The sequence below is a fragment of the Eubalaena glacialis genome, chromosome 1 (assembly GCF_028564815.1).
Source record: "Eubalaena glacialis isolate mEubGla1 chromosome 1, mEubGla1.1.hap2.+ XY, whole genome shotgun sequence".
Classification (NCBI taxonomy): Eukaryota; Metazoa; Chordata; class Mammalia; order Artiodactyla; family Balaenidae; genus Eubalaena; species Eubalaena glacialis.
The window spans coordinates 9,178,637-9,198,903 of NC_083716.1; the positions used below are offsets into that span (position 1 = coordinate 9,178,637).

Consider the following 20,267-nt stretch of genomic DNA (forward strand, 5'->3'; position numbering starts at 1 on the left):
TGGATGGCGTCCTCCCATATATTAAACAGCTGGCATATTTTTCAGAGTTAGAACAGAAATCTGCCATCCGGAACACGGGGGAAGGTTTAAGGCATGAAGGCATTCCAGACTCTACGTGCAAATTCCAGGCTTGGCCTGGGCAGCCCCACGCCTGGCCCAGAAGCCACCTGTGCTCACTTGAGCAGGTGACGCCAGCGTCTTTGTGGTGCCTGCAGTTGTGGGTGAACCAGCCGCTGTGAGGGCACTGCCCCAGTGAGGACTCGCTGCCCATGCAGTTGACATTGTCCGAAGGATGCTGCCGGCCCCGGGGCTGAAGCTGGCCCCCGGGAGGGCAGACATGGCCGGACCACAGCCAAGCTGTCTGTAGACCACGTGGGCATCCTCGATGGACCAGCTGTCATCACACACAGTACCCCAGGTGTCGGCGTGGTAGATCTCCACTCGGCCCTCACACCGGCTCGACCCGTCTGCCAGCCGCAGGCCCAGACCTTGGTGGACATTCCAAACAATGACCTCCATCAAGGCTCATCCAGAGAGGCCACCAGAAGAGCCAGTATCTCCTGAAAATTGTGCACTGACCATGGATAATAACAAATCTACTCCCTCCTTTATTTCATTCTGTTTAATTTTGCCCTGGGTATTACTCTGTGTTTTTCGAGGTTACAACTGGTTAAGAAATGGTTTTGCTCCTTAGCCAGCTGGCCCAGAGCCCTGCATTCCTGCATAGCTGCCCCTTCTCTTTCACTGTGTGTTGTGAAGTCTCGGGTTCTGGCACTCACAGGGTTTTTTGGATTTTTCATGAGAAGCTATCATGCACACACTAACTGGTGTGTGTACGTGTGTGTAAGATTCTCTGTGTGCCTTGCACGCATCGATCAAGTGACAAGAACGATAATTCCTATCTGTGTTATTCCCAGGATCATGTGTCATCACATGTGAAGATGCTCTGGGAAGTATAAAGGGCAGTCATTACAGGCTGGTCCCCACGGTCAAAGGGCAGTGCTACAAAAAAGAGTCGAGACTGCATATGCTCAGAACACAGCCAAGGGGAGCTCCCAGCAGGACCGGGTGAAGATGTGAGGTCAGCTGGGTACTCCCATCCCAGCCTTCCTGGGCCCCGGCTTCTGAACCAGTCCCCACAAGCCAGTCTTGCATCTCACAGCTCTTTCCCCTCACTTTCCAGCCACAGATTTTCTAGGTGAACCTGGACATCATCAGGCCCCTCCAGCAGCAGCCCTTTGTGCGGCCTGAGGCTGCGGAGGAAGGCACTTCCGGCAGGGCCATTTTCTCCCACAGTAATGCTGGGGTTTTTCTGAGCTAAAACTCCACAAAGGGAAGGCAACCGAAGCGAGAGGGAAAGATTACCTGTTGGTGTGGGCACCCCTGTTGGCTTTGGAAAAGAGGCTAAGGACAGACAGAAAGTGAAAGAAAAATAATTATACAACAACCTAATTAAGGGTCAAACATACTTAACTCTCAGTCAGCGGTTGGTGGGTTCCCTGCCTTGTGGATTATCTACTTTCTGATTCTAAGTTGATTCCCTTCCTGAGTTCTTTCTCTGTGGGGAGTACTTCTTCCATCACCCAACTGGCGTGTCTACAGGGATTCAAGCCAACTCATACAAGCTCAAGAAAATCAAAGCATGGGGGTTGGATGGATTTTTAAAAAATAGATACATTTTAAAGTCAACAAGCATCCTCTGGGGCTCACTGCTGTTCAGTATAACCTACCCTGGTGCTTCATTTGAAGGTTTGGGGTCATTTCTCTTTTTTTCTAACTCTTCGCAGCATATTTTATTTTATTCTTAAAAACGTTTAAAAAAAGCAGCTGACCTAATTTGAAATGTGACAACTATTGGGCCAATCACAGAGTCAGGGAAAAACTAAAAAAGTGGTGATTTCTGCTCCTTCATTCTTTACAGTTCTGGCAAGCAGAAGGCAGTACCCAGAGACAAATCCCCGCAGGGCCGTGGGAGAGGTGGGGGGAGAAGGTACTAGCTGACGTCTGAATGGTGCGCCCCACGAGCGCCGCCCTTCCCACTCTACTAAGAGGGATCCACCAAGCCCCAGCACGGCTTTACGGGGCAGGTGCTCTTACCCTCCTCCTCCTCCTTGGCCAGAGGTGGAAACCGAGGCATGAAGAAGTTCAGAGATTTCCTCAAGGTCCCACAGCTAGCAAAGGTGAAGCCAGGACAACAAACCCAGGGCATTTGGTTCCTAAATCCAACCCTACAGCCCAGGGTAACTCTGCCGAGGCAAGTTATAGCTACTCAATTCAGAACAGCTGCAATTACCTGAAGCTGGGTCACTCACAGCAGCTGATGGCATTGAGTAAGGCAGGGAGGCTACGAGAAATATAAATCAAAAGGAGAGGGCAGGTTATGTCCCTTAGTTCTTCTTAAACCCAAGGGGTAGACTTGCTTGTTTGAAACAGAAGGGTATATGTCTTGGGAATTCCCTTGTGGTCAAGTGGTTAGGATTCGGTGCTTTCACTGCCAGGGCCTGGGATGGATCCTTTGTCCGGGGAACTAAGATCCTGCAAGCCGTGCGGGATGTAAGACATATACACTCTATGTCTTGTTTGGGGGAGAAACTGTACCCAATCTGGGCATCCGAGAATGGCCCTGAGTTGCCATGGCTACGATGTCCAGATGTCCTAGTTCATTTCTGTCACTGTCAGACACTGCAATGTCATTTTTGTGGGATTTTCTGGGGGGCAAACGGAGGCCACAATGGTGGTCACCTTGTGTGGAGCACCTGTCTTGCCAGTTGGTTTGGTTTTGTAATTCTTTGTGGGTGTGTGGGTCTTGCTTCCCAGAGTAAATGTCAGCTTGTAAAGGGCAGGACCACGTACGTATCAAGGACATACCACTGGCAAGGTCAGCGATGGGAAGGAGCAGATGGGCCCCAGAGTGGGCCGTGGAGCTGGGCCATGACCTTTCCATTGCCTCTGCCCCACCCCCTGGCTCCAAACCTCCCTGCTCTGTAGGCCCCCGGCCCTGCCCTCTGATGGCTTCGGCTCTTGCTTTGCTGAGAACGTTGATTCTGCCCCTTCACTTCTCTCCTCCTCTCAGAACCTTCCAGCACCTCCCCCTCCCTCTTGGCCTTTCATCCTTTCTCAGGTCGTTGCAGCCAGTCTAGCTGATAAACCAGTTTGCCTCTTCCCAGCCAGACCCAGAAGGATGTGGAGATAAAGGGGGGCTTTTTACTCCAACTACTGAATTTATCTGCAGAGACTCAACTGGGATAAAACTGGAGAATAAGGACCCTGGGCTAGGAGCTGGGCTCTCAGCTCTGAGACTTTCAGAGCATCTCTGGTTACCTGTAAAAATTGCAGGGTGCTGGGGGGGGATGGTTCGAACCAAAGAGACGGTTCCCAAAGGCATCACTCATCACTGGTGGGCTGTGAGATAATCTGAGGTAGCACATCTGCTAGTTTAAGAGTCACTCATTCATTGCATTAAAATATAAAAGTTTACACTTAGTTCCATTCTGCTTAAGGATATTTTCAGATATACATGGGTATGAACTGATTAGATAGTTCACTGTTTATTTGTAAACATTTTAACTTTGTTTTATTGCCATTGTATTTATTTTTATGTATTTCCTCTTCATGGCAAGTGATCCTGACCCTCCATTCATGGTGGTGATATAAAATTTCCTTGTAAAATGAATTCACTTCAGTGAAAAAAGAAGAGCTGATGGAAAGTATTCGGAAAATTCTAGTGTGGGTAGTAGGTGCATATGGCGGGGACCGTGCAGGGCTGAAGGGCTGAAGCTTGGGAAACTGACACAGGGACTGTCCAGGACTTCCCCGCGGCTTTAAGTACAGTTGGGCGAAGACTCATAGAGCAGGAATGTCATTTCGCCCACCCCCCGGCCTCGGCATCAGGCCCACCTGAGCAGACGATGCCAGCATCCTCGTGGTGGCCACAGTTGTGGGAGAACCAGCCGCCGTGCAGACACTGCCACAGCCTGGCTTCGGTCCCCACGCAGTCCACGTCATCCGGGGTGATGAGGCCCAGGCCTCGGCCGAATCTCGCCCTGCTGGGGGCAGACCCTGCCCCGCTGCAGGCCAGCTGCCTGCACACCACCTCGGCATCCTGCAGGTCCCAGCTATCAGCTATCGTCACACATGGTCCCCCAGCTGCCGTTGAAGTGCAGCTCCACGCGGCCCTCACACCGCTGGCTGCCGTTGGCCAGCCTGAGCGCCACATCTGAGACACAGACACGCCCGGGTCACCGCTCTGCCTTCGAGGAAGAGCTGGGCATCTCCTCTGAGCTGACCAGCTTTCGAGGGCTGCCTTCTCATTCTGGGGAGGGAACTAAGGTGGGTTAAAGCGCCAGCAAAGGTACTTTGGGTTTCATCTCTCAGGTTACTGTGATTTCGGGGTGTGTGTGTGTGGGGGGGTGTTTTGTTAAAGCTCTTTGCCAGACAGGATTGTCTACTTTACAGAGATCAAAAGAGGCCCCCGGGCACCCTGCGTGACGTGGGAAGCACCAAGCTCGGGGACACTGGCGCCTGCTGCCCTTGGTCAGGAACAGCATCCTTTAGGCAGGTGTTCCGAATGCAACAGGCTCAGAGACTGAACAGCATCAGCCAAGTACCCCTCTCACACAGCGTCGTGTGCTCTGCCCTCAGAAGATGTATGTGGACGCGTGGTTTCGCAGCAGTGCTGGGTGTTCAACCACTTTCTCTAGTCAGATCTGGGGGGTAAACTAAGGAGCTCGGGACCCCTTTCCCCGATCACAGAGTCGGCCGTCCACCCTCACTGTCATTACCAACCACGGCCAGGGGCTAAGATGACCCGGGAACCTACTGGTATTGTTCTCGTCTTGCACGAGGGACTCGTAGGATGCAGAAAAGCCGACGCTGGTGACGATGGCGTCGCTGTGGAAGACCACCGTCAGGTGATTTGCAGAGGAGGTAAATATTGGGGTTGGGCCGGAGCAGTACCTCCCGAGCGAAAAAGATTCGCTTTGTGGGCCATCAAAGATTTCGATGAAGTCGTATGGACAGCCGTAGAAGTTTTCCAATCTGTGAAGTCATGATAGTGTTCAGATCAATCCATTGGTTTTTACGCCAGGAAGCACTGCCCAGGTTGGTTCGGGAAGGGCTCTGGAAAAGCTGTCTGAAACCTACGTCTCTTCACACACGTCGGAGGAAGCCATGACCCCACTGGGGCAGGCAGTACGTATCCTCCTGATTCTAAAAGTCTTTTATTTTTTTAAAGTTTTCATTCAATTGTATTTTCTGAATATGCATTACAAGCACAAGGAATATAGTTTAAGTGATATTGATGGGTACATGGTGCAAAGCAACTTTTCTCCCACTTCTGATTAGTCCCCTTCCCAGAAGCAGCTACAACGAACAGTTTCTATTTGTTTCCTTCCAGAGATAGTCTGTGCACAACTGTCAGTCCCTGTACTATTGGCCATGATCTTGCAGATCATTTCACAGAAGTACACCCTACATGTGTGACAGCAATATATAAATGTACCAAAATCTATTTAACTGAACCCCTATTGATGGGCAATTAGATTGTTTCCAATCTAGCACTGCTATAAGAATGCAACCAGGATTCTCCTCAGTGCACATAAGACTCTATGGAATTTGGTTTTTTTTGTGGGGGGGGGAAGGGTGGTAGCAGGCAGTATAACCAAGTAAAGAGGATAGTAAAAGTAGGAGATATTTACTCACTTCATCACTTTGAAGGTAAGTTTGACATGAGCCCTGCTATCCACTTGTATGTCCCAGGCACACACCACATGTGTGGGGTATTTTTTAGGATACCAAGGGCTGGAGAAAGAGCCCGAACTATCTGTGAGCAAACCGCCACAATGGAAATTTTCATCTGCAAGAAACAGTGAAGAAATTCCATTGGAAGGGGGCACCGACCTCTGCTGGTTTTTTAGAGGGGTCAAGAGGGGGTGGGGTGAGAAGAGACTAAGGAGAATTTATTCTAGAGCTGCTTTTGCCCGTAACTACAAAAAAGAGCTTTGGAGGCTTTTGGAGTTTCCCATGTTACTCTTTGTCAGATAAGATCATTACGTGTGTCCTGTCAAGCTTATAGGGTTTTTGTGAGGAGAAATGATCGTGACATAAGGTTGAGAGGGCTCTATGAACCCATATGCACAGATAGGTCTGAGCATGCATTTTACTTGAAAAGGATGCAAAGACAATGCAAACCAAAGGCTCCTTGCTCAGTACAGCATTACTGTGTGGTCACGGAACAGACTGTATTAGAAGACCCCTCATTGTGTTATATCCAAATCCTAGCTGAAATCAAGACCGAGATTACTTAAAGCATCCACTTTATGGCTGAAACATTGGATTTGAAGTGGAATTTTTAAAGGGTTCTCTGTGCTGGAGCTTCTCATATGTAAAAGGAAGAAAGGGTTCCATCTGGTTGCTGGAAGTGCTAAAACTGAAAAGAAAGCAAATATAAAACCACGTGAAGTGTTTAAATAAAGCTGAAGTACCCGTAGGGCGGCTGTCACCAGTCGAGCCTATGAAAATACACAGAGAAAAAAATGATACTGTGAGCAAGGACTTTTATTCAGAATAACCCTTTAAAATACTCAAAAATATTGACATGCAGAGCTGTGATTACTCTGTGCTGCAGTGGACAGAGATGACTGACACTGCAAGAGTTGGGATATTTAGACACCAAGTGTGCAGACAGGTGCAGTTTGATACAACTTGTCGAGGGCTGACCCTGGGTTTCTATTCTATTCTATTCTATTCTATTCCATTCCATTCCATATTTCCTTGCTCCCTGCGGCACCTATAGCATGATCACCGCTGCAGGCAGTTAGCCCTTGCTCACAGCGGATACTGATTCAGGGAATCCCAGTGGCCAGAGATTCCATTTCTGATGAATCTGAATTTTCCTTCCGTCCGACCTCTCTCCCCACCCTCTGCTGCCCCCCTCCAAGACCCACCATTTTGCTAACGCTAATGGGCTGCATTGCTCTTTTTAATTAACAAGTGATAATTTAATTAGACTGTGGCACAATTACAGGATTACAAAGTAGCTAGGATTCACCTATACCAGGGACCTGGCAATGGGTTGAAATGTTTGGAAGAGCAATACCTGTTAGTCCCACTTTTGGATTGCCATCAATACCTATTCCAAGACAGAAGAGAGAATAAGAGATGGACTGAGTTAGACAGCCACACAATTCAGAAAAGGAATCAAGCATTTTTTTTTTTTTTTTTTTTTTTGCATCAAACACATTCTGCTCTGGGCAGTTAGGAGTGTGGCACTAAAACCCATCGATGCTGGCTAGACACTGGCAGCCTCAGTGCCCACCGGGTGAGGGAGCACACTGTGCTTTCCAGGCTCATGATGGCTCATCTAGTTGCTAGAAGTGCTAAATTTGAAAACATGGCATTTCCTTACTTTGGGTCAGTTATGGGGCTGAAGGAACTTTAGCAACAGAGCTGGGCTCAGTCTTTCACACAGCACCTTAGGGCACGGGCCTGTGTGTGATCTTGGCTATGCCTCTGCTGCCTTGTCAATCAAATGAGGATGCTGGTAGTCTCTACCTTATTTGAGACTGTGAAGATTAAATGAGACCAGGAATGCACTGGTTTTAGCACAGAGCCTGGCTTGTGTTAAGCACTCTTTGGACACCGGCTGCTATTCCCACTGAGGAGAGAGTGGGCTGTCACCAATGCCGTGGCCTGTCTATCCAGGAATCGGCTGTCTGGCGATACAAACCCCCCATTTAATCACCACAGCTTTTAAGGTGGGACCTTGAGCATTTTACAGACACGACAACTGAAGAGAAAGAAAACTACCTCTTAAGCAAATTGACTTGAAAAGATGGCTTGAAGCCCACAGCTCCTTTCTGAGTAATTGACGTCTCCCTTCCCAGAGGCTGCCGGGGGGTAAGACTCTCCCTGAGGTGTGCTGTGTCCCACGGGGGCCCACCTGAGCAGATGACGCCAGCTGGGTGTCTGCAGCTGTGGGAGAAGCAGCTGTTGTGCGTGCACTGCCACAGCCTGGCTTCATTCCCTGTGCGCTGCACATCGTCCAGCATGATGTGGCCACTGCCTCCACCAAAGTAGCTCTGAGCCGGGGCTGACAAGGCCTCGCCACAGCCGAGCTGCCGGCACACGACCCTGGCGTCCGTCAGGTCCCAGCTGTCGTCACACACGGTGCGCCAGGTGCCATTGTAGAGGACCTCCACCCGGCCCTCACACCTGTGACTGCCGTCCCCCAGTCTCAGGGCCGCATCTGGGGACAGGAGAACAGAGGCTCCTGAGCTGTGGTGCTGCCCCGTCTCTGCTCAGGTCCTTCGGCTCAGATAGAGAATGCCCAAGATTCTCAGATGGGTACGTTTTCCCATATTAGGCTGTTGGACCCTATGTCTTGATTTGCCAGGAATGGTCCTGGTTTATGACTGCTGTAGGTCAATTAATGCCCGTTAATTATTTTAGAGTCTCTTTTAAACTCTCAAAAGTACCCTGACTGAAGGATAAGTTATACGGTCACCCTAAGCATTATCCTCCGAGGGCTGTGGAATGTTCCCCATAGCTTGCTGCAGAAGCTCAGAGGTCTGTATGAGTATGCGTTCTGGATGGTTTCTGCACTGAATTCGGCTGGAAGCAGGTGGGCTGGTAGTTGTAGTTAGAGATGGTTTTGCTCCAGAAGGATTCGCTCTACTGCATTTCTCTTTCCTTTGGAGAAGGAGGCTGTTGTTTGGGTTCTCGCCCTGCACGCGTGGCCACGGCAAGATAGGAGACTCAGCCGTCTGTCTCTTCAGGGGGACGTCTTGGAGGAAGATGACAGTGAGGGGCAGAGCAGGGGGAGGGGTGGGCAGGGGGCTGTCAGTGTCAGAGTGATGTCACTCAGGATGTCAGTAATGCAGGTGGACCCCGCAGGTCGGATTTAGAAAGCATCTCCTCTCTTAAAGGGAAAGGACGCAAATTACATCTGACTTCCCTCCGAGGTCCGTATTAGGATACCCACCACTCTCCCTTTCGTCCTGCTGAATGGCATTGTACAGGGCAAGGAACCCTGTGTTGGTGATCATGGCATCACTTCTGAACACTGCGGTCAGGATGTTTGATGAGGAGCGGAACGTGAGCCCTGCCCCAGCACAGAATCTGCCCATGGAGAGCGAGGCAACCTGCTGTCCATCGAACACTTCGATGAAGTCGTAAGGGCACCCACAGATGTCCTCTAATCTGAGGAGGTGAAGGCAGAGTTAAGCTCCCCAAGGAGATCTGCAGAAATGTCTCACATAAAGTCAAATTTTGCATCATATCCAGCCAGAAACTGCAGGCACTCCTGCCCCTCCTTCCAACCACACAGCTCACTAGTGGACTTGACCCCTCAGATACTGCCTGAGTCTGCCCTCCTGTCCCTCCCTGTTGGGACTGGTCCAGGCCTCTGGACCACTCCCTAAGGTGGTGGCAAGTGTCCACTAGGGTCTCACTGAGTGAAACTCTCAACAAGACCCAGAGCAGGAAGAAATGGTGACAGCTGTAAAAGTTCCGAGGGCCTGTTGACTAAGACTCTTCCCTCCAATGCCCCAAACTGCCCGGTTCAAACCAAGTGTTTTCCTGGCATGTTTCATCTAACCTGGATGATCAGAGAAGCTGTCCCTGGCATCATATCTAAAGCTGTCTTCGCCCCTTTCACTCTCTGCCTTGTTACCAAGTATGTATTATATTTTTCTTGATAGCACTTATCAACTTATCACTAACTGAAGTTGTCCACTGAGTTATTGGTTTATTCGAGTACTATTTGTCTCCCCATCTAGAATGTAAACTCCATGAGGGTAGAGACCTTGTTTGTCTTTTTTGGCATTATAAACCCATTCCTAGACCAGGGCCTGCAGAAAGTGAGCTCAATAAATATACATTAAAGAACATCAACGTTTATCTAACACGATAAAAATGTAACATATGCACATTTGCATTTAAACAACAGTCAGTGGCCTTTGACGCATGCCTTGTCTGTGCTCATTGCATAATATACACAATGGGCACAATGACATTTGTATGCAAACTACTGAATTTGAAAAGCTGTTTGTTGCAGAACACATCTGTTTCAATGAAATAAGAGCCAAGTAGCTCAAAATAACTCATTTTTAAATTAAGGAAAAGTGATAATATTTGTGTGGAAGGTGACGATAGTTTGGCAGTAACAGGTGACACTGCAGTGCATACCTCACATTTTCACTGTGGACGTCTCAGTCTCAGCACCACTGACACTGGGGATGGATAACTCTCTACTGTGGGGGGCTGTATTGTGAATTGTAGGACACTTAACAGCATCCCTGGCCTCTACCCACTATACGACAATGGTGTACCCCCAATTGAGACAGTAAAAAAATGTCTCCAGACACAACCAAACATCCTGTGGGGAGGTACAGTTATTCCCAGTTGAGATTCACTGGAGCAAATAACAACTAAGTTTACGTTCTAAGAAACAAAAAACAAATATCAATAAATTCAGACTTAAAAATGTCAAACTCCGAAAATAAGCAACTAAGCTCAGCCTCCAGGCAACACACTAAACAGTCCTTGATTGGTGAGCTCTGAAATTATAGTAGGAAAAATCTTAGTAGGAACATGATAGAAATTCTTGAAGGGAAGAGGGAAAAGGTTTGTTTTGTGTAGCACCAGAGGGAAGAATAAAGATCAGAAAATGGTAATGAAGAAGAACAGTTTAGGGTTCAGCCAGAGGAAGAGGCTGTGTCCCAAATGGAGCTGGCTGAGAGTGGAGGGGCGAGGTCCTCACGTGTGGGTCACCCCAGCTGAGGCTCCCTCCAAGGCAGGTGTCAGGGATGCTCGTGGGGTCTTCTCCAATTGCACAGGAAGTAGAGCTCAGACTTTCTAAGCTAAGACTTTCTGAGCTCAGATGACCAGACCAATTTTCACCTAATATGTGAAAGGATTTGTCACATGGTGCTGTAGGCTGAATGTCTGTCCCCTCGAAATTCATATGTTGAAACCTAACCCTCAATATGATAGTATTAGGAGGTGGGGCCTTTAGGAAGTGATTAGGTTATGAAGGCAGAGCCCTCATGATGGGATTAGTGTCCTTGTAAAGAGGCCTGAGAAAGTTCCCAGTCCCTTCCACCACGTGAGGTTATAGTGAAAGACGGCCATCTATGAACCCGGGAGCCGGTCCTCAGCAGATACCGAATCTGCTGGTATACTGATCTTGGACTTTCCAGCCTGCAGAACTGTGAGAAAATAAACTTCTGTTGTTTATTAAGATACCCAGTCTATTACAATTTTGTTACAGCAGCTGAAATGACTCAGACACTTGGAAAAGCGACCTCTTGGGGAAAGCATGGTTTCAAATCCGATCTGGCCTTTGATGCAGAGAAAAGCAAAGCTGCTTACTTCAGGCTGGGGATTGTCAGCTCTACGTGGAACTTCTCAGCCAGGTGTATCACCTAGACACACTCCATGTCACTGGGGTAGTTTGTTGGATACCAAGGACTGGAGAAGGAGCCCAACAGACTTGAAATGACTCCTCCACAAAAGTGACTTCCTCTTGTGAAAACAAACGAGAGAGCCGGGGCTGGATTCTTCAGGCATGCAACTTGCATTTTCCCGAGTACAGAATCCAGAATTCCAGCAAGCTCAAAAGTGAATCACAAAATGGGAAGGGATCATGCTGGTGTAGACATGGTTGTGGCTTGGCTGGTGTGTGGCTGTACCCTGAGAGGGAGTGAGGGAGGAGCAAAGATGTATGACAGGTAGGCAGGACCCTAAGACTGTAGGTGAGACTGGAAATGGATTGGATATGTACATGGCAGGTGTGGGGTGTCCAGTGACATGTCCTTAATGCTCTCCCCAGCTTCCTGTCATGCAAACCAGCCCAACTAAGATGCAGACAATCCATCTACTCGTGAGGGCTCCATCCCACCACCTCCTTCCCCTCATGCAGGCAGGACAGCAGATGTCTATTCTACTTTTATGAATTATCACCATGATTCCACCCTTTACAGGTTATACTTTCAGTGGAAGAGAGTTACCTTGTGGGATAGGCGCTTGGGGAATGGCAGCTGCAAAAATCAGAACCAAAAAAATCAGGAAAGAGCTTGGCACGATAACACCACCTTATATCAATACCTAAGTACAAATGAATGAAGCTGCTACTACTCTTGAATCTTAATATATGGTGTGGACTCACTTATTCCTCTTTTCTCCCTGATCTGAGATGCAACCTCTCCCCTTCTCTCAGTGATTCACCAGGAAATCAGAGACAACACACAGTCTCATGATTTGTTCTCTCTTCTGTGCTGGGATCCACCAACCCAAGGGCTGTCCTGAGACTGACCAGTCATGAGGCATTACCTACAGTAGCATCTAAGCTTATGAACATGCCACAGTGCCTGTACAAATTTATCAGGTGCCAAAATGCAGAGGGACAATGCAGCTTTCAAACCCGGAAAGCTGAGAGCCATGGTGGGGAAAGGTACGTTGGACAAGTATTCCAAAGAAGTAAGATGGGCCCCTTCCCATAGGTCTGCCTCTGCAACCCACACCAGAAGGGCAACCTACAAGGGATGGCAGCTTCCACCTGGGACGCCCTCGGAACCTGGACTGGAGTGGGTAAGAGGCTCCCAATGTGTGTCCCTCCAAATGCACCATAGTGATGCCAGCCCAGGGGAGGGACAGCTGCTAGCCACCTCGCCTGGCCCCCAAACACAGCAAGGAGCACCCCTGACCCCGACTCTCCCTGGCCCAGGCCACCACTGAGGGCAGAGAGCGGCACCAGTCACTGGGTAAGGCTGGGAGGAGGATGCGTGGGGCCCGGGGTGCCAGTGAGCAGGGAAGCAAGCGGCTGAGAACTTGTCCTGGAGGGGAAGGCAGATGCAGGAGGCAGGACCGTAGGTGCTCTGATCCAGCAGGAATCTGAGTTGGGAGGTCACTGCTGCACCTCGACTTTGAGTAGGTTACCTGAAGAAGGTGTACCTTTCTCTACTCCTGCTCTGTTGGCTAAGCCAGGAGGCCCACAGAGGAGCCCCAAATGTTTTCACTTCCCCAATCTGCTTTCTACCCACTGGGAGAGTTCGACATTCAGTGTTTCTTTGTTGACTTGCATGCTTTCACTCTCTAATTCGTATCCCTGAGAGGTAAACCTTTCCTCCTTCCTCTCTGTATCAACACTCTTCTCAGCCACTGTGATGGAGCCATCCTCTTTCAGTCCCTTCCGGCCCCTCCGTGATCTGTTGTCCAGAGAGGAGAGTTTCAGATGCCATTTCATTTGGGAAATGTGACTTTTAGCTCGTTGACCAAGCCCCTGGTTCTCAGCCTTGGCTGCATGTTGGAATCACACAGGAAGCTTTAAATATCACTGATGACTGGCTGGACCCCAGAAGTGCTGATGTGACTGGTCTGGGGTGCAGCTTGAGCATCGGAAGTTTTTAAAGCTCGCTGGGTGATTCCAGTGTCTACGTCACTGTCCACCTGTGCCTGGGTCCAGACAGAGGTTAGATTTCTTTTTTTTTTAAAAATATAAATTTATTTATTTATTTATTTATTTATTTATTTATTTATTTATTTATTTATTTATTTATGGCTGCGTTGGGTCTTCGTTGCTGCGCGCGGGCTTTCTCCAGTTGTGGCGAGCGGGGGCTACTCTTCGTTGCGGTGCGCGGGCTTCTCATTGCAGTGGTTTCTCTTGTTGCGGAGCACGGGCTCTAGGTGCGCGGGCTTCAGTAGTTGTGGCACTCGGGCTCAGTAGTTGTAGCTCGCGGGCTCTAGAGCGCAGGCTCAGTAGTTGTGGCACACAGGCTTAGCTACTCCACAGCATGTGGGATCTTCCCAGACCAGGGATCGAACTCATGTCCCCTGCATTGGCAGGCGGATTCTTAACCACTGCACCACCAGGGAAGTCCCGAGGTTAAATTTCTTATTCACTTTGCAGAGATAATGGAAATTCAGTGTCAGACCTACCTGGGGGTGCAGGAATCACATCTGGAGCCCAGTCCCCTGCATCTGCATGCATTAAAAAGAGGTAAATTTAGGAAATCTAAGTTAAATTTTATAAAGACAAGTGGTGGTTTTCTAGTGTGGGCAAGTCCCAAACAGGCAGGCTTTGTCTTACACAAGCAAGAACAGGGCATGTTTAGACTCTGGAGAAGCAGTTCCAAACCTGAGAGAGGCTGCAAGGAACAGGACTGGAAAATTGTGTGGCCCTGGAGTGTGTGTTCAGAAGAGAGCGTGGCTCTCAGCATTCTCTGCCAGCCAGGCTGAAGGGACATTCATCTGTCCGGTCACCTGGCCCTGCTCTGTGCACACCTTCCACCCATCACCGAGATGCTGAAAGACCAGAAAGAACCTGCCGCGGGAGGAGAGGTACCTGAGCAGATGACGCCAGCATCCTCATGGTGACCGCAATTGTGGTCTGACCAGCCAGAGCTGGGGCGCTGGCCAAGGTGGTTCTCGCTTCCCGAACACTGAATGTTGTCCAGGAGGATGTCTCCAGAGCCCAGGCAGAAGTGGGCCTTTCCAGGGGCAGCGACGGCCCTTCCACACCCCAGCTGTCGGCACACGACCTCAGCTTCGTTCAGGTCCCATAGGTGGTCACACACGGTGCCCCAGGCCCCTCGTGGAGGATCTCCAGGCGTCCTGAGCACCATCCAGAACCACCCACCAGCCGCAGCTCTGGTCCATCTTCTAAACAAAGCAGGATTTTATTTTTGAGTGTAGGGAGTTTTAAGTAAGAAGGATTTCTAGCTCCCGTATTTGTGGCTAAGGGAAATAAATGCAAGAATGAAGCCTTAAGGCTGTCTTGATTCCGTCATATGTTGGGCTGAGGGGCTTAGTAGTGAGACAGAGGCGGGTTTGGATCCCAGCTCTCCTGCTCCCTAGTTGTGTAACCTTTGACAAGTTGTTTCATCTCCCTGGGCCCCAGTCTCCTCATCTGTAAAATGGGGCTTCTAGCAGCATGTATCTCAGAGCACAGTGCTTAGCCCCAGCACACCTTGGGTTCTGCAGATCTTGCTGTGTGGTTCTCTGTGTTGCAAAGCTGGGTTCCTGGGGAAATGGGTTTCCAGCTGTTTCTTTGGACATGTCTTGGATAAGTGCTTGGATAAGTGTAGATTTAGTCCCCTGAAGGCACCTGGCCACAAGGGTGTCTAGGACTTCATAAAGCCCCAAGGGAATGGCTTTTTCTGGGCTGACGGGCTGTGGCCAGCTGGAGTCACCTGCGGTCTCCTGGAGACGCCCTAGGGACAGCCTTCCCTTACTGTGTCCACAGGCTCTGCCACCCTGGCCTTCTTTCAGTTTCTCTAATATGTCCAACTCTTTCCTCCCTGAGAGCAGCCCTTGCATTGCTGTTCTCTCTGCCTAGAATGCCCCTTCATGGTCACTCATCACATATCACCTCCTCAGGGCCGCCACCCCATTCAATCCACAATAGCACCTCCTCCACCCCAGGCACTCTCTTCTATCCCATCTGGCTCTGTATTCCCAGCCTTATCACTACCCCCAAATCATCTTGTTTATTTACTTGTTTCTTATGTCTTGATCCTTCCCCACTCACCCAAATCCACGCTACTGTAAACTCCATGAGGGAAGGGCATGGTACTGTTTACTGTGTCCTCAGCACTTATAACTGGGCCTGGCACAGAGTAGAACCTTAGTGAAGATTATTGGATGAGAAAATGGTGATCTTGAGTCAATGAATGGTCTGGATTTCAAATGCTGGACCTTAGCTTCCCCAGGGCAAGATCTCAAGCATGCTTTTGAAGGTCAAATATATAAGGAATTCCCTTACTCAGAAACAAACACCCAGCTTCAAAATACACCCAGGGAGTTTCCACCCGAATTCCTAATGACCTGAGTTACTGGGGCCCCACAATCGGCAGGTAAGTATGCCTTCTGGGTGCAAACTGGACCTGGTCCTGGAATGAAAGGCTATAGCGTCCATCCATTAAGGAGTCCCCAGGCCTCTTATTTGGGTGAGTCTAGGGTCCAATGCAGGCAAGATGTAAAGTGAGCCAGCTGGTGGAGGGAAGAGAATTCTTGCAAGTTTGACTTTTACTTTTCAGCACCCTGGACAGTTCCCAGGCAGCCGGCAGCGCCGGATGCAGCTGTGGAGAGGAGCCGCCTGCCCATTCACATACAGGCTGCACGTCACTGCTTTATTTCATCGCTCATGAGGCCCTCTTAATGGAAAAATCTAGCAGCGATGCAGCAGGGCTTATGTGTGTGTGTGTGTGCTTTTAAAACTGAATCCCAGGCCTCTGCTAATAGGGAAATCCCTTAAATTAGAAAACTGTTCTGTCTTTTCAAGGCCAAAAACCTGCTTGAAGCTTCCTACCTGACTCTTTCGCCCTGCGGAATTGCATTGAACAGAGCATAAAAGCCACTGTTGGTGATCACAAAATCACTTCGGAACACCACAGTCACGATGTCGGAGGAGGAGAAAAACATCACAGCTACTGAGGCGCAGAATTTGCCCATGGACAGCAGGCAATCCTGGGGCCGTCAAAGATTTCAACTGAGTCATACGGGCATCCAGGGATGTCTTCCAGCCTGGGGGAATCACAGTGGAGGGTTAGCGGCAGGTTAGGGCATCCTAGATCTTAAAGTTTGAAAAGTATGACAATCACAGGATTAAATAGCTGGATTATACTTTAAATTGCATATTAATATATAAAATATCAATTAACTTTTTCAGATGCCTTATTAACAGAACTCTTATTATCTTTGTCTGCGGAATGTGTGAGGCTTATGGTTACAACTTAGTAATAGAAATTGAAAAATCATAATGGTTTTGGCCAATCACAACTTACACAGAACATTAGGAAATGCGAATATACACTGCAAATAAAATCTGAACAGTAAAATCATCCCAGTGATCAGCATGTAACCAACATCACAGCCTGATTTTCCTACCTCTGTATTTCACAACATTTTTCATACCCAAACTCTTGGGGAGAAAAAACTTGATTTTAAAATAAAAATAGGGACTTCCCTGGTGGTCCAGTGGTTAAGACTCCATGCTCCCAATGCAGGGGGCCCAGGTTCCATCCCTGGTCAGGGAACTAGATCCCGCATGCCGCAACTAGGAGCCCGTATGCTGCAAGGAAGATCCCGCGTGCCACAACTAAGACCCGGCGCAGCCATAATAAATAAATAAATATATATTTAAAAAATAAAATTAAAATAATGTCAGCATGTAGAAGAGTATTTGCACTTTGGTAATTATCCAAAAGGATGTGTATGAGAGCTGATTTTGAAGGAATGGATAACTGATAACATGACAGGCTTTAGAGGTATGGGTTCAAGGCTCTCACTTCATTGTGGGCTGTGTCCTTAGGGTTTTAGTCAACAAAGATAACGTGTTTCTAGGATATCCTTTGGCACAGGGCATGTCGGACTCCATGGACCAAGCTACAATTCAGTGCATGATAAAGGGGGATTTTCATAGCATTTCACAGTATTGTTGTGTTTGTAGCATGATGTGTGTCATAGACAACAAGAAGAAGGGCTTTGTACAGACTCTGCTTACAGACTCATATACTGGTGAAGAGCTAGGCCATTTACATCCAACAGAACTAGAAGGTTGGCCTTGGGCCTGTTAGTTAACCTCTCTGAGCCTCAGCTTCTTTGTCTCTAATTGGGATGATAAGGACATCTATCTTAGGGCTAAAGTGATGCTGGAACATGACAAAGCATACAAAATACATAGTACAGAACCTGAGCACACTAAAAAAAGTCAGCTATTACTTTATGTCCTGAAGATTAAAAAATGGCAATGACTTAGGAAATTCTATCCTTTTTATATCAGAGATGAGGCAATGACTCTACCATCCCCTTTCACTCTGTGGCAACATTTAGAGGATACAGGGCTCAAGGCTGGAGTAACCAGTTAATGTATGTGTATGGAAAGCCTCTTAATTTTTAAGCTTGCTTAAAATGTAAAGAAAAAGAAAGTCTAAGAGAATAAATATTGGTACCCAGTGTACAGTGAGGGCAAAGCTGATAAGGATATTTTTAGAAAAAAATCAAAGAAAAACCATCATAGTAATGTTAAATCAAATATGTTAATAAACCACTTATTGAATTTTTCAAGCTAGAAGTAGCTCATTGGATAGCACTACAAAAACAACTCCAGCTTCAAACTGGAAAGAATTTTGCATTCTTCTGGTTTTGCCCCTAAGTGTTTCCCACTAAAAGAAACATCTTTATTATGATTTCACAAGGCCATACTCTTATTTAGGTGGACTCTTCCCTTTAAAAGTTGTTTTCTTACTTCAAAGTTGGAATCATGAGTTCTATGCGGAATTTTTTATCCACGTGGATCTCCCAAACACACTGGACGTCTGTTGGGTAGTCTCCTGGATGCAGCGGACTGGAAAATGAGCCAGAGAGACTAGAAATGACCCCTCCACAAGAGTTACTTCCTCCTGAAATGACAGGAAAAAGGACGCTAGGATGTGCCTCCATGGCATTACTTATGTGATCCCACTAACGACCACCTCACACCAAGCGGCCTGGTGGAGTCAGGCTGCCGTCTGAATAGATCTTTAGCCTAAACGTCTCCTGGGAAAGAGAGTCCATTCAATCTAATTCTTATGGGTCAAAAAGTATTAATTCATGAGAGCTCCCTGCCTTTCTCCCTCCCTCTATCATCTGATGAAGAAAATATTATCTTTGTCCTGTTTACTCTCTCCTCACTCTTTCTAAAGTGGAAGGGTTCTCGCTTGCTGGGAGAGAGGCAGAGCAGATCGACATGAGGGTCTGGGAAAGAGAGACAGAGACCGAGGCTGGATGTGCCTGGGGAAGGGGTGAGTCTGACGAGGTTCGGGTCTGAGGAATCGGAGATGGAGGGATGGGGGTGGGATGGATTGTTTGGGGAGGTTATGACTGGGACCTCCCTTTAACTACTTTTTCATCACTTTTTCTGGGTAGATTGTGTTTCCTTCAACTCAGTATCTACTGCAACTGGAACTTACAGGTTTTGGATTTATAAGAATTAAACAAGGGGCTTTCCTGGTGGTGCAGTGGTTAAGAATCCGCCTGCCAATGCAGGGGACACGGGTTCGAGCCCTGGTCCAGGAAGATCCCACATGCCGTGGAGCAACTAAGCCCGTGTGCCACAACTACTGAGCCTGCACTCTAGAGCCTGCAAGCCACAACTACTGAAGCCCACGCGCCTAGAGCCCGTGCTCCGCAACAAGGGAAGCCACCGCAATGAGAAGCCCGCGCACCGCAACAAAGAGTAGCCCCCGCTCGCCGCAACTAGAGAAAGCCCGTGCACAGCAACGAAGAACCAACACAGCCAAAATAAATAAATAAAATAAACAAATTTAAAAAAAAATTCAAGAGCAGTAAATAATTTAAATTGTTCCTGAAGGTTAATTTCCATAAGACATTCATCTATGAATGACATCTGCCTTGACAGTTTACAATATTAAAACCTAAATTTTCCTGGTTTATTAGGTCTGAGGGTTCCGTGGAATCTGCATCTTTAACCAGTAAGCTGAAATATATACACACATACTCTCAATCTCTCTCTCTCTCTCTCTCTCTCTCTCTCAGACCCCACTACCACACACACACACACCCCACGACACACACACACACACACACACACACATACATATCTATACAAAGCATATAAAATGAATTTCACTTTAATTACAAATTCATGGAAGCACACAAAAATCAATCATATTTCTATATATTAGTAACAAACATGTGGAAACCAAAATTATAAAGAGTATCATTTATAATTACCCCCCAAAAAAGAAACACCTACATACATATCTAACAAAACATGTACAAGATTTCTATGCTAAAAATGACAAATAGCTAATACAAATAGTAATAGCAAATGCTAGCTAAGCTGTGGAGAAATTGGATCTCTCATATGGTGCTGGTGAGAATGTAAAATGGTAGTCTCTCTGGAAAATAGTTTGATGTGTTCTTTTTTTTTTTTAACATCTTTACTGGAGTATAATTGCTTTACAATGTTGTGTTAGTTTCTGCTGTATAACAAAGTGAATCAGCTATATGTATACATATATCCCCATATCCCCTCCCTCTTGCGTCTCTTGATGTGTTCTTAAAACACTAAACATGTACTTACCATACAACCTAGCACTGACTCTTGATCATTCATCCCAGAGAAATGAAAACTGATGCTCACGCAAAAACCTGTACGTGAATGCTCATCGAAGCTTTACATATAACAGCAAGACTGGAAACACCCCGAATGTCCTTCAGTGGAGGAAACGGTTAAACAAACTCTGGTCTCCACACAATGGAATACT

General features: G+C 47.8%; 1 protein-coding gene across 1 annotated transcript in view; it reads right to left on the reverse strand.

Annotated features, from left to right (window-relative positions):
• Nucleotides 1-20,267, reverse strand: part of LOC133090925 (deleted in malignant brain tumors 1 protein) — a 40,948-nt gene that overhangs the window by 14,279 nt on the left and 6,402 nt on the right. The window contains 13 exon segments of the mRNA XM_061189588.1: nucleotides 178-288; nucleotides 291-488; nucleotides 1,177-1,317; nucleotides 3,898-4,120; nucleotides 4,122-4,219; nucleotides 4,820-5,037; nucleotides 5,701-5,821; nucleotides 7,940-8,245; nucleotides 8,981-9,198; nucleotides 11,371-11,523; nucleotides 12,666-12,731; nucleotides 16,307-16,464; nucleotides 18,659-18,732. Coding sequence (XP_061045571.1) covers nucleotides 178-288; nucleotides 291-488; nucleotides 1,177-1,317; nucleotides 3,898-4,120; nucleotides 4,122-4,219; nucleotides 4,820-5,037; nucleotides 5,701-5,821; nucleotides 7,940-8,245; nucleotides 8,981-9,198; nucleotides 11,371-11,523; nucleotides 12,666-12,731; nucleotides 16,307-16,464; nucleotides 18,659-18,732 — 2,085 coding nt within the window.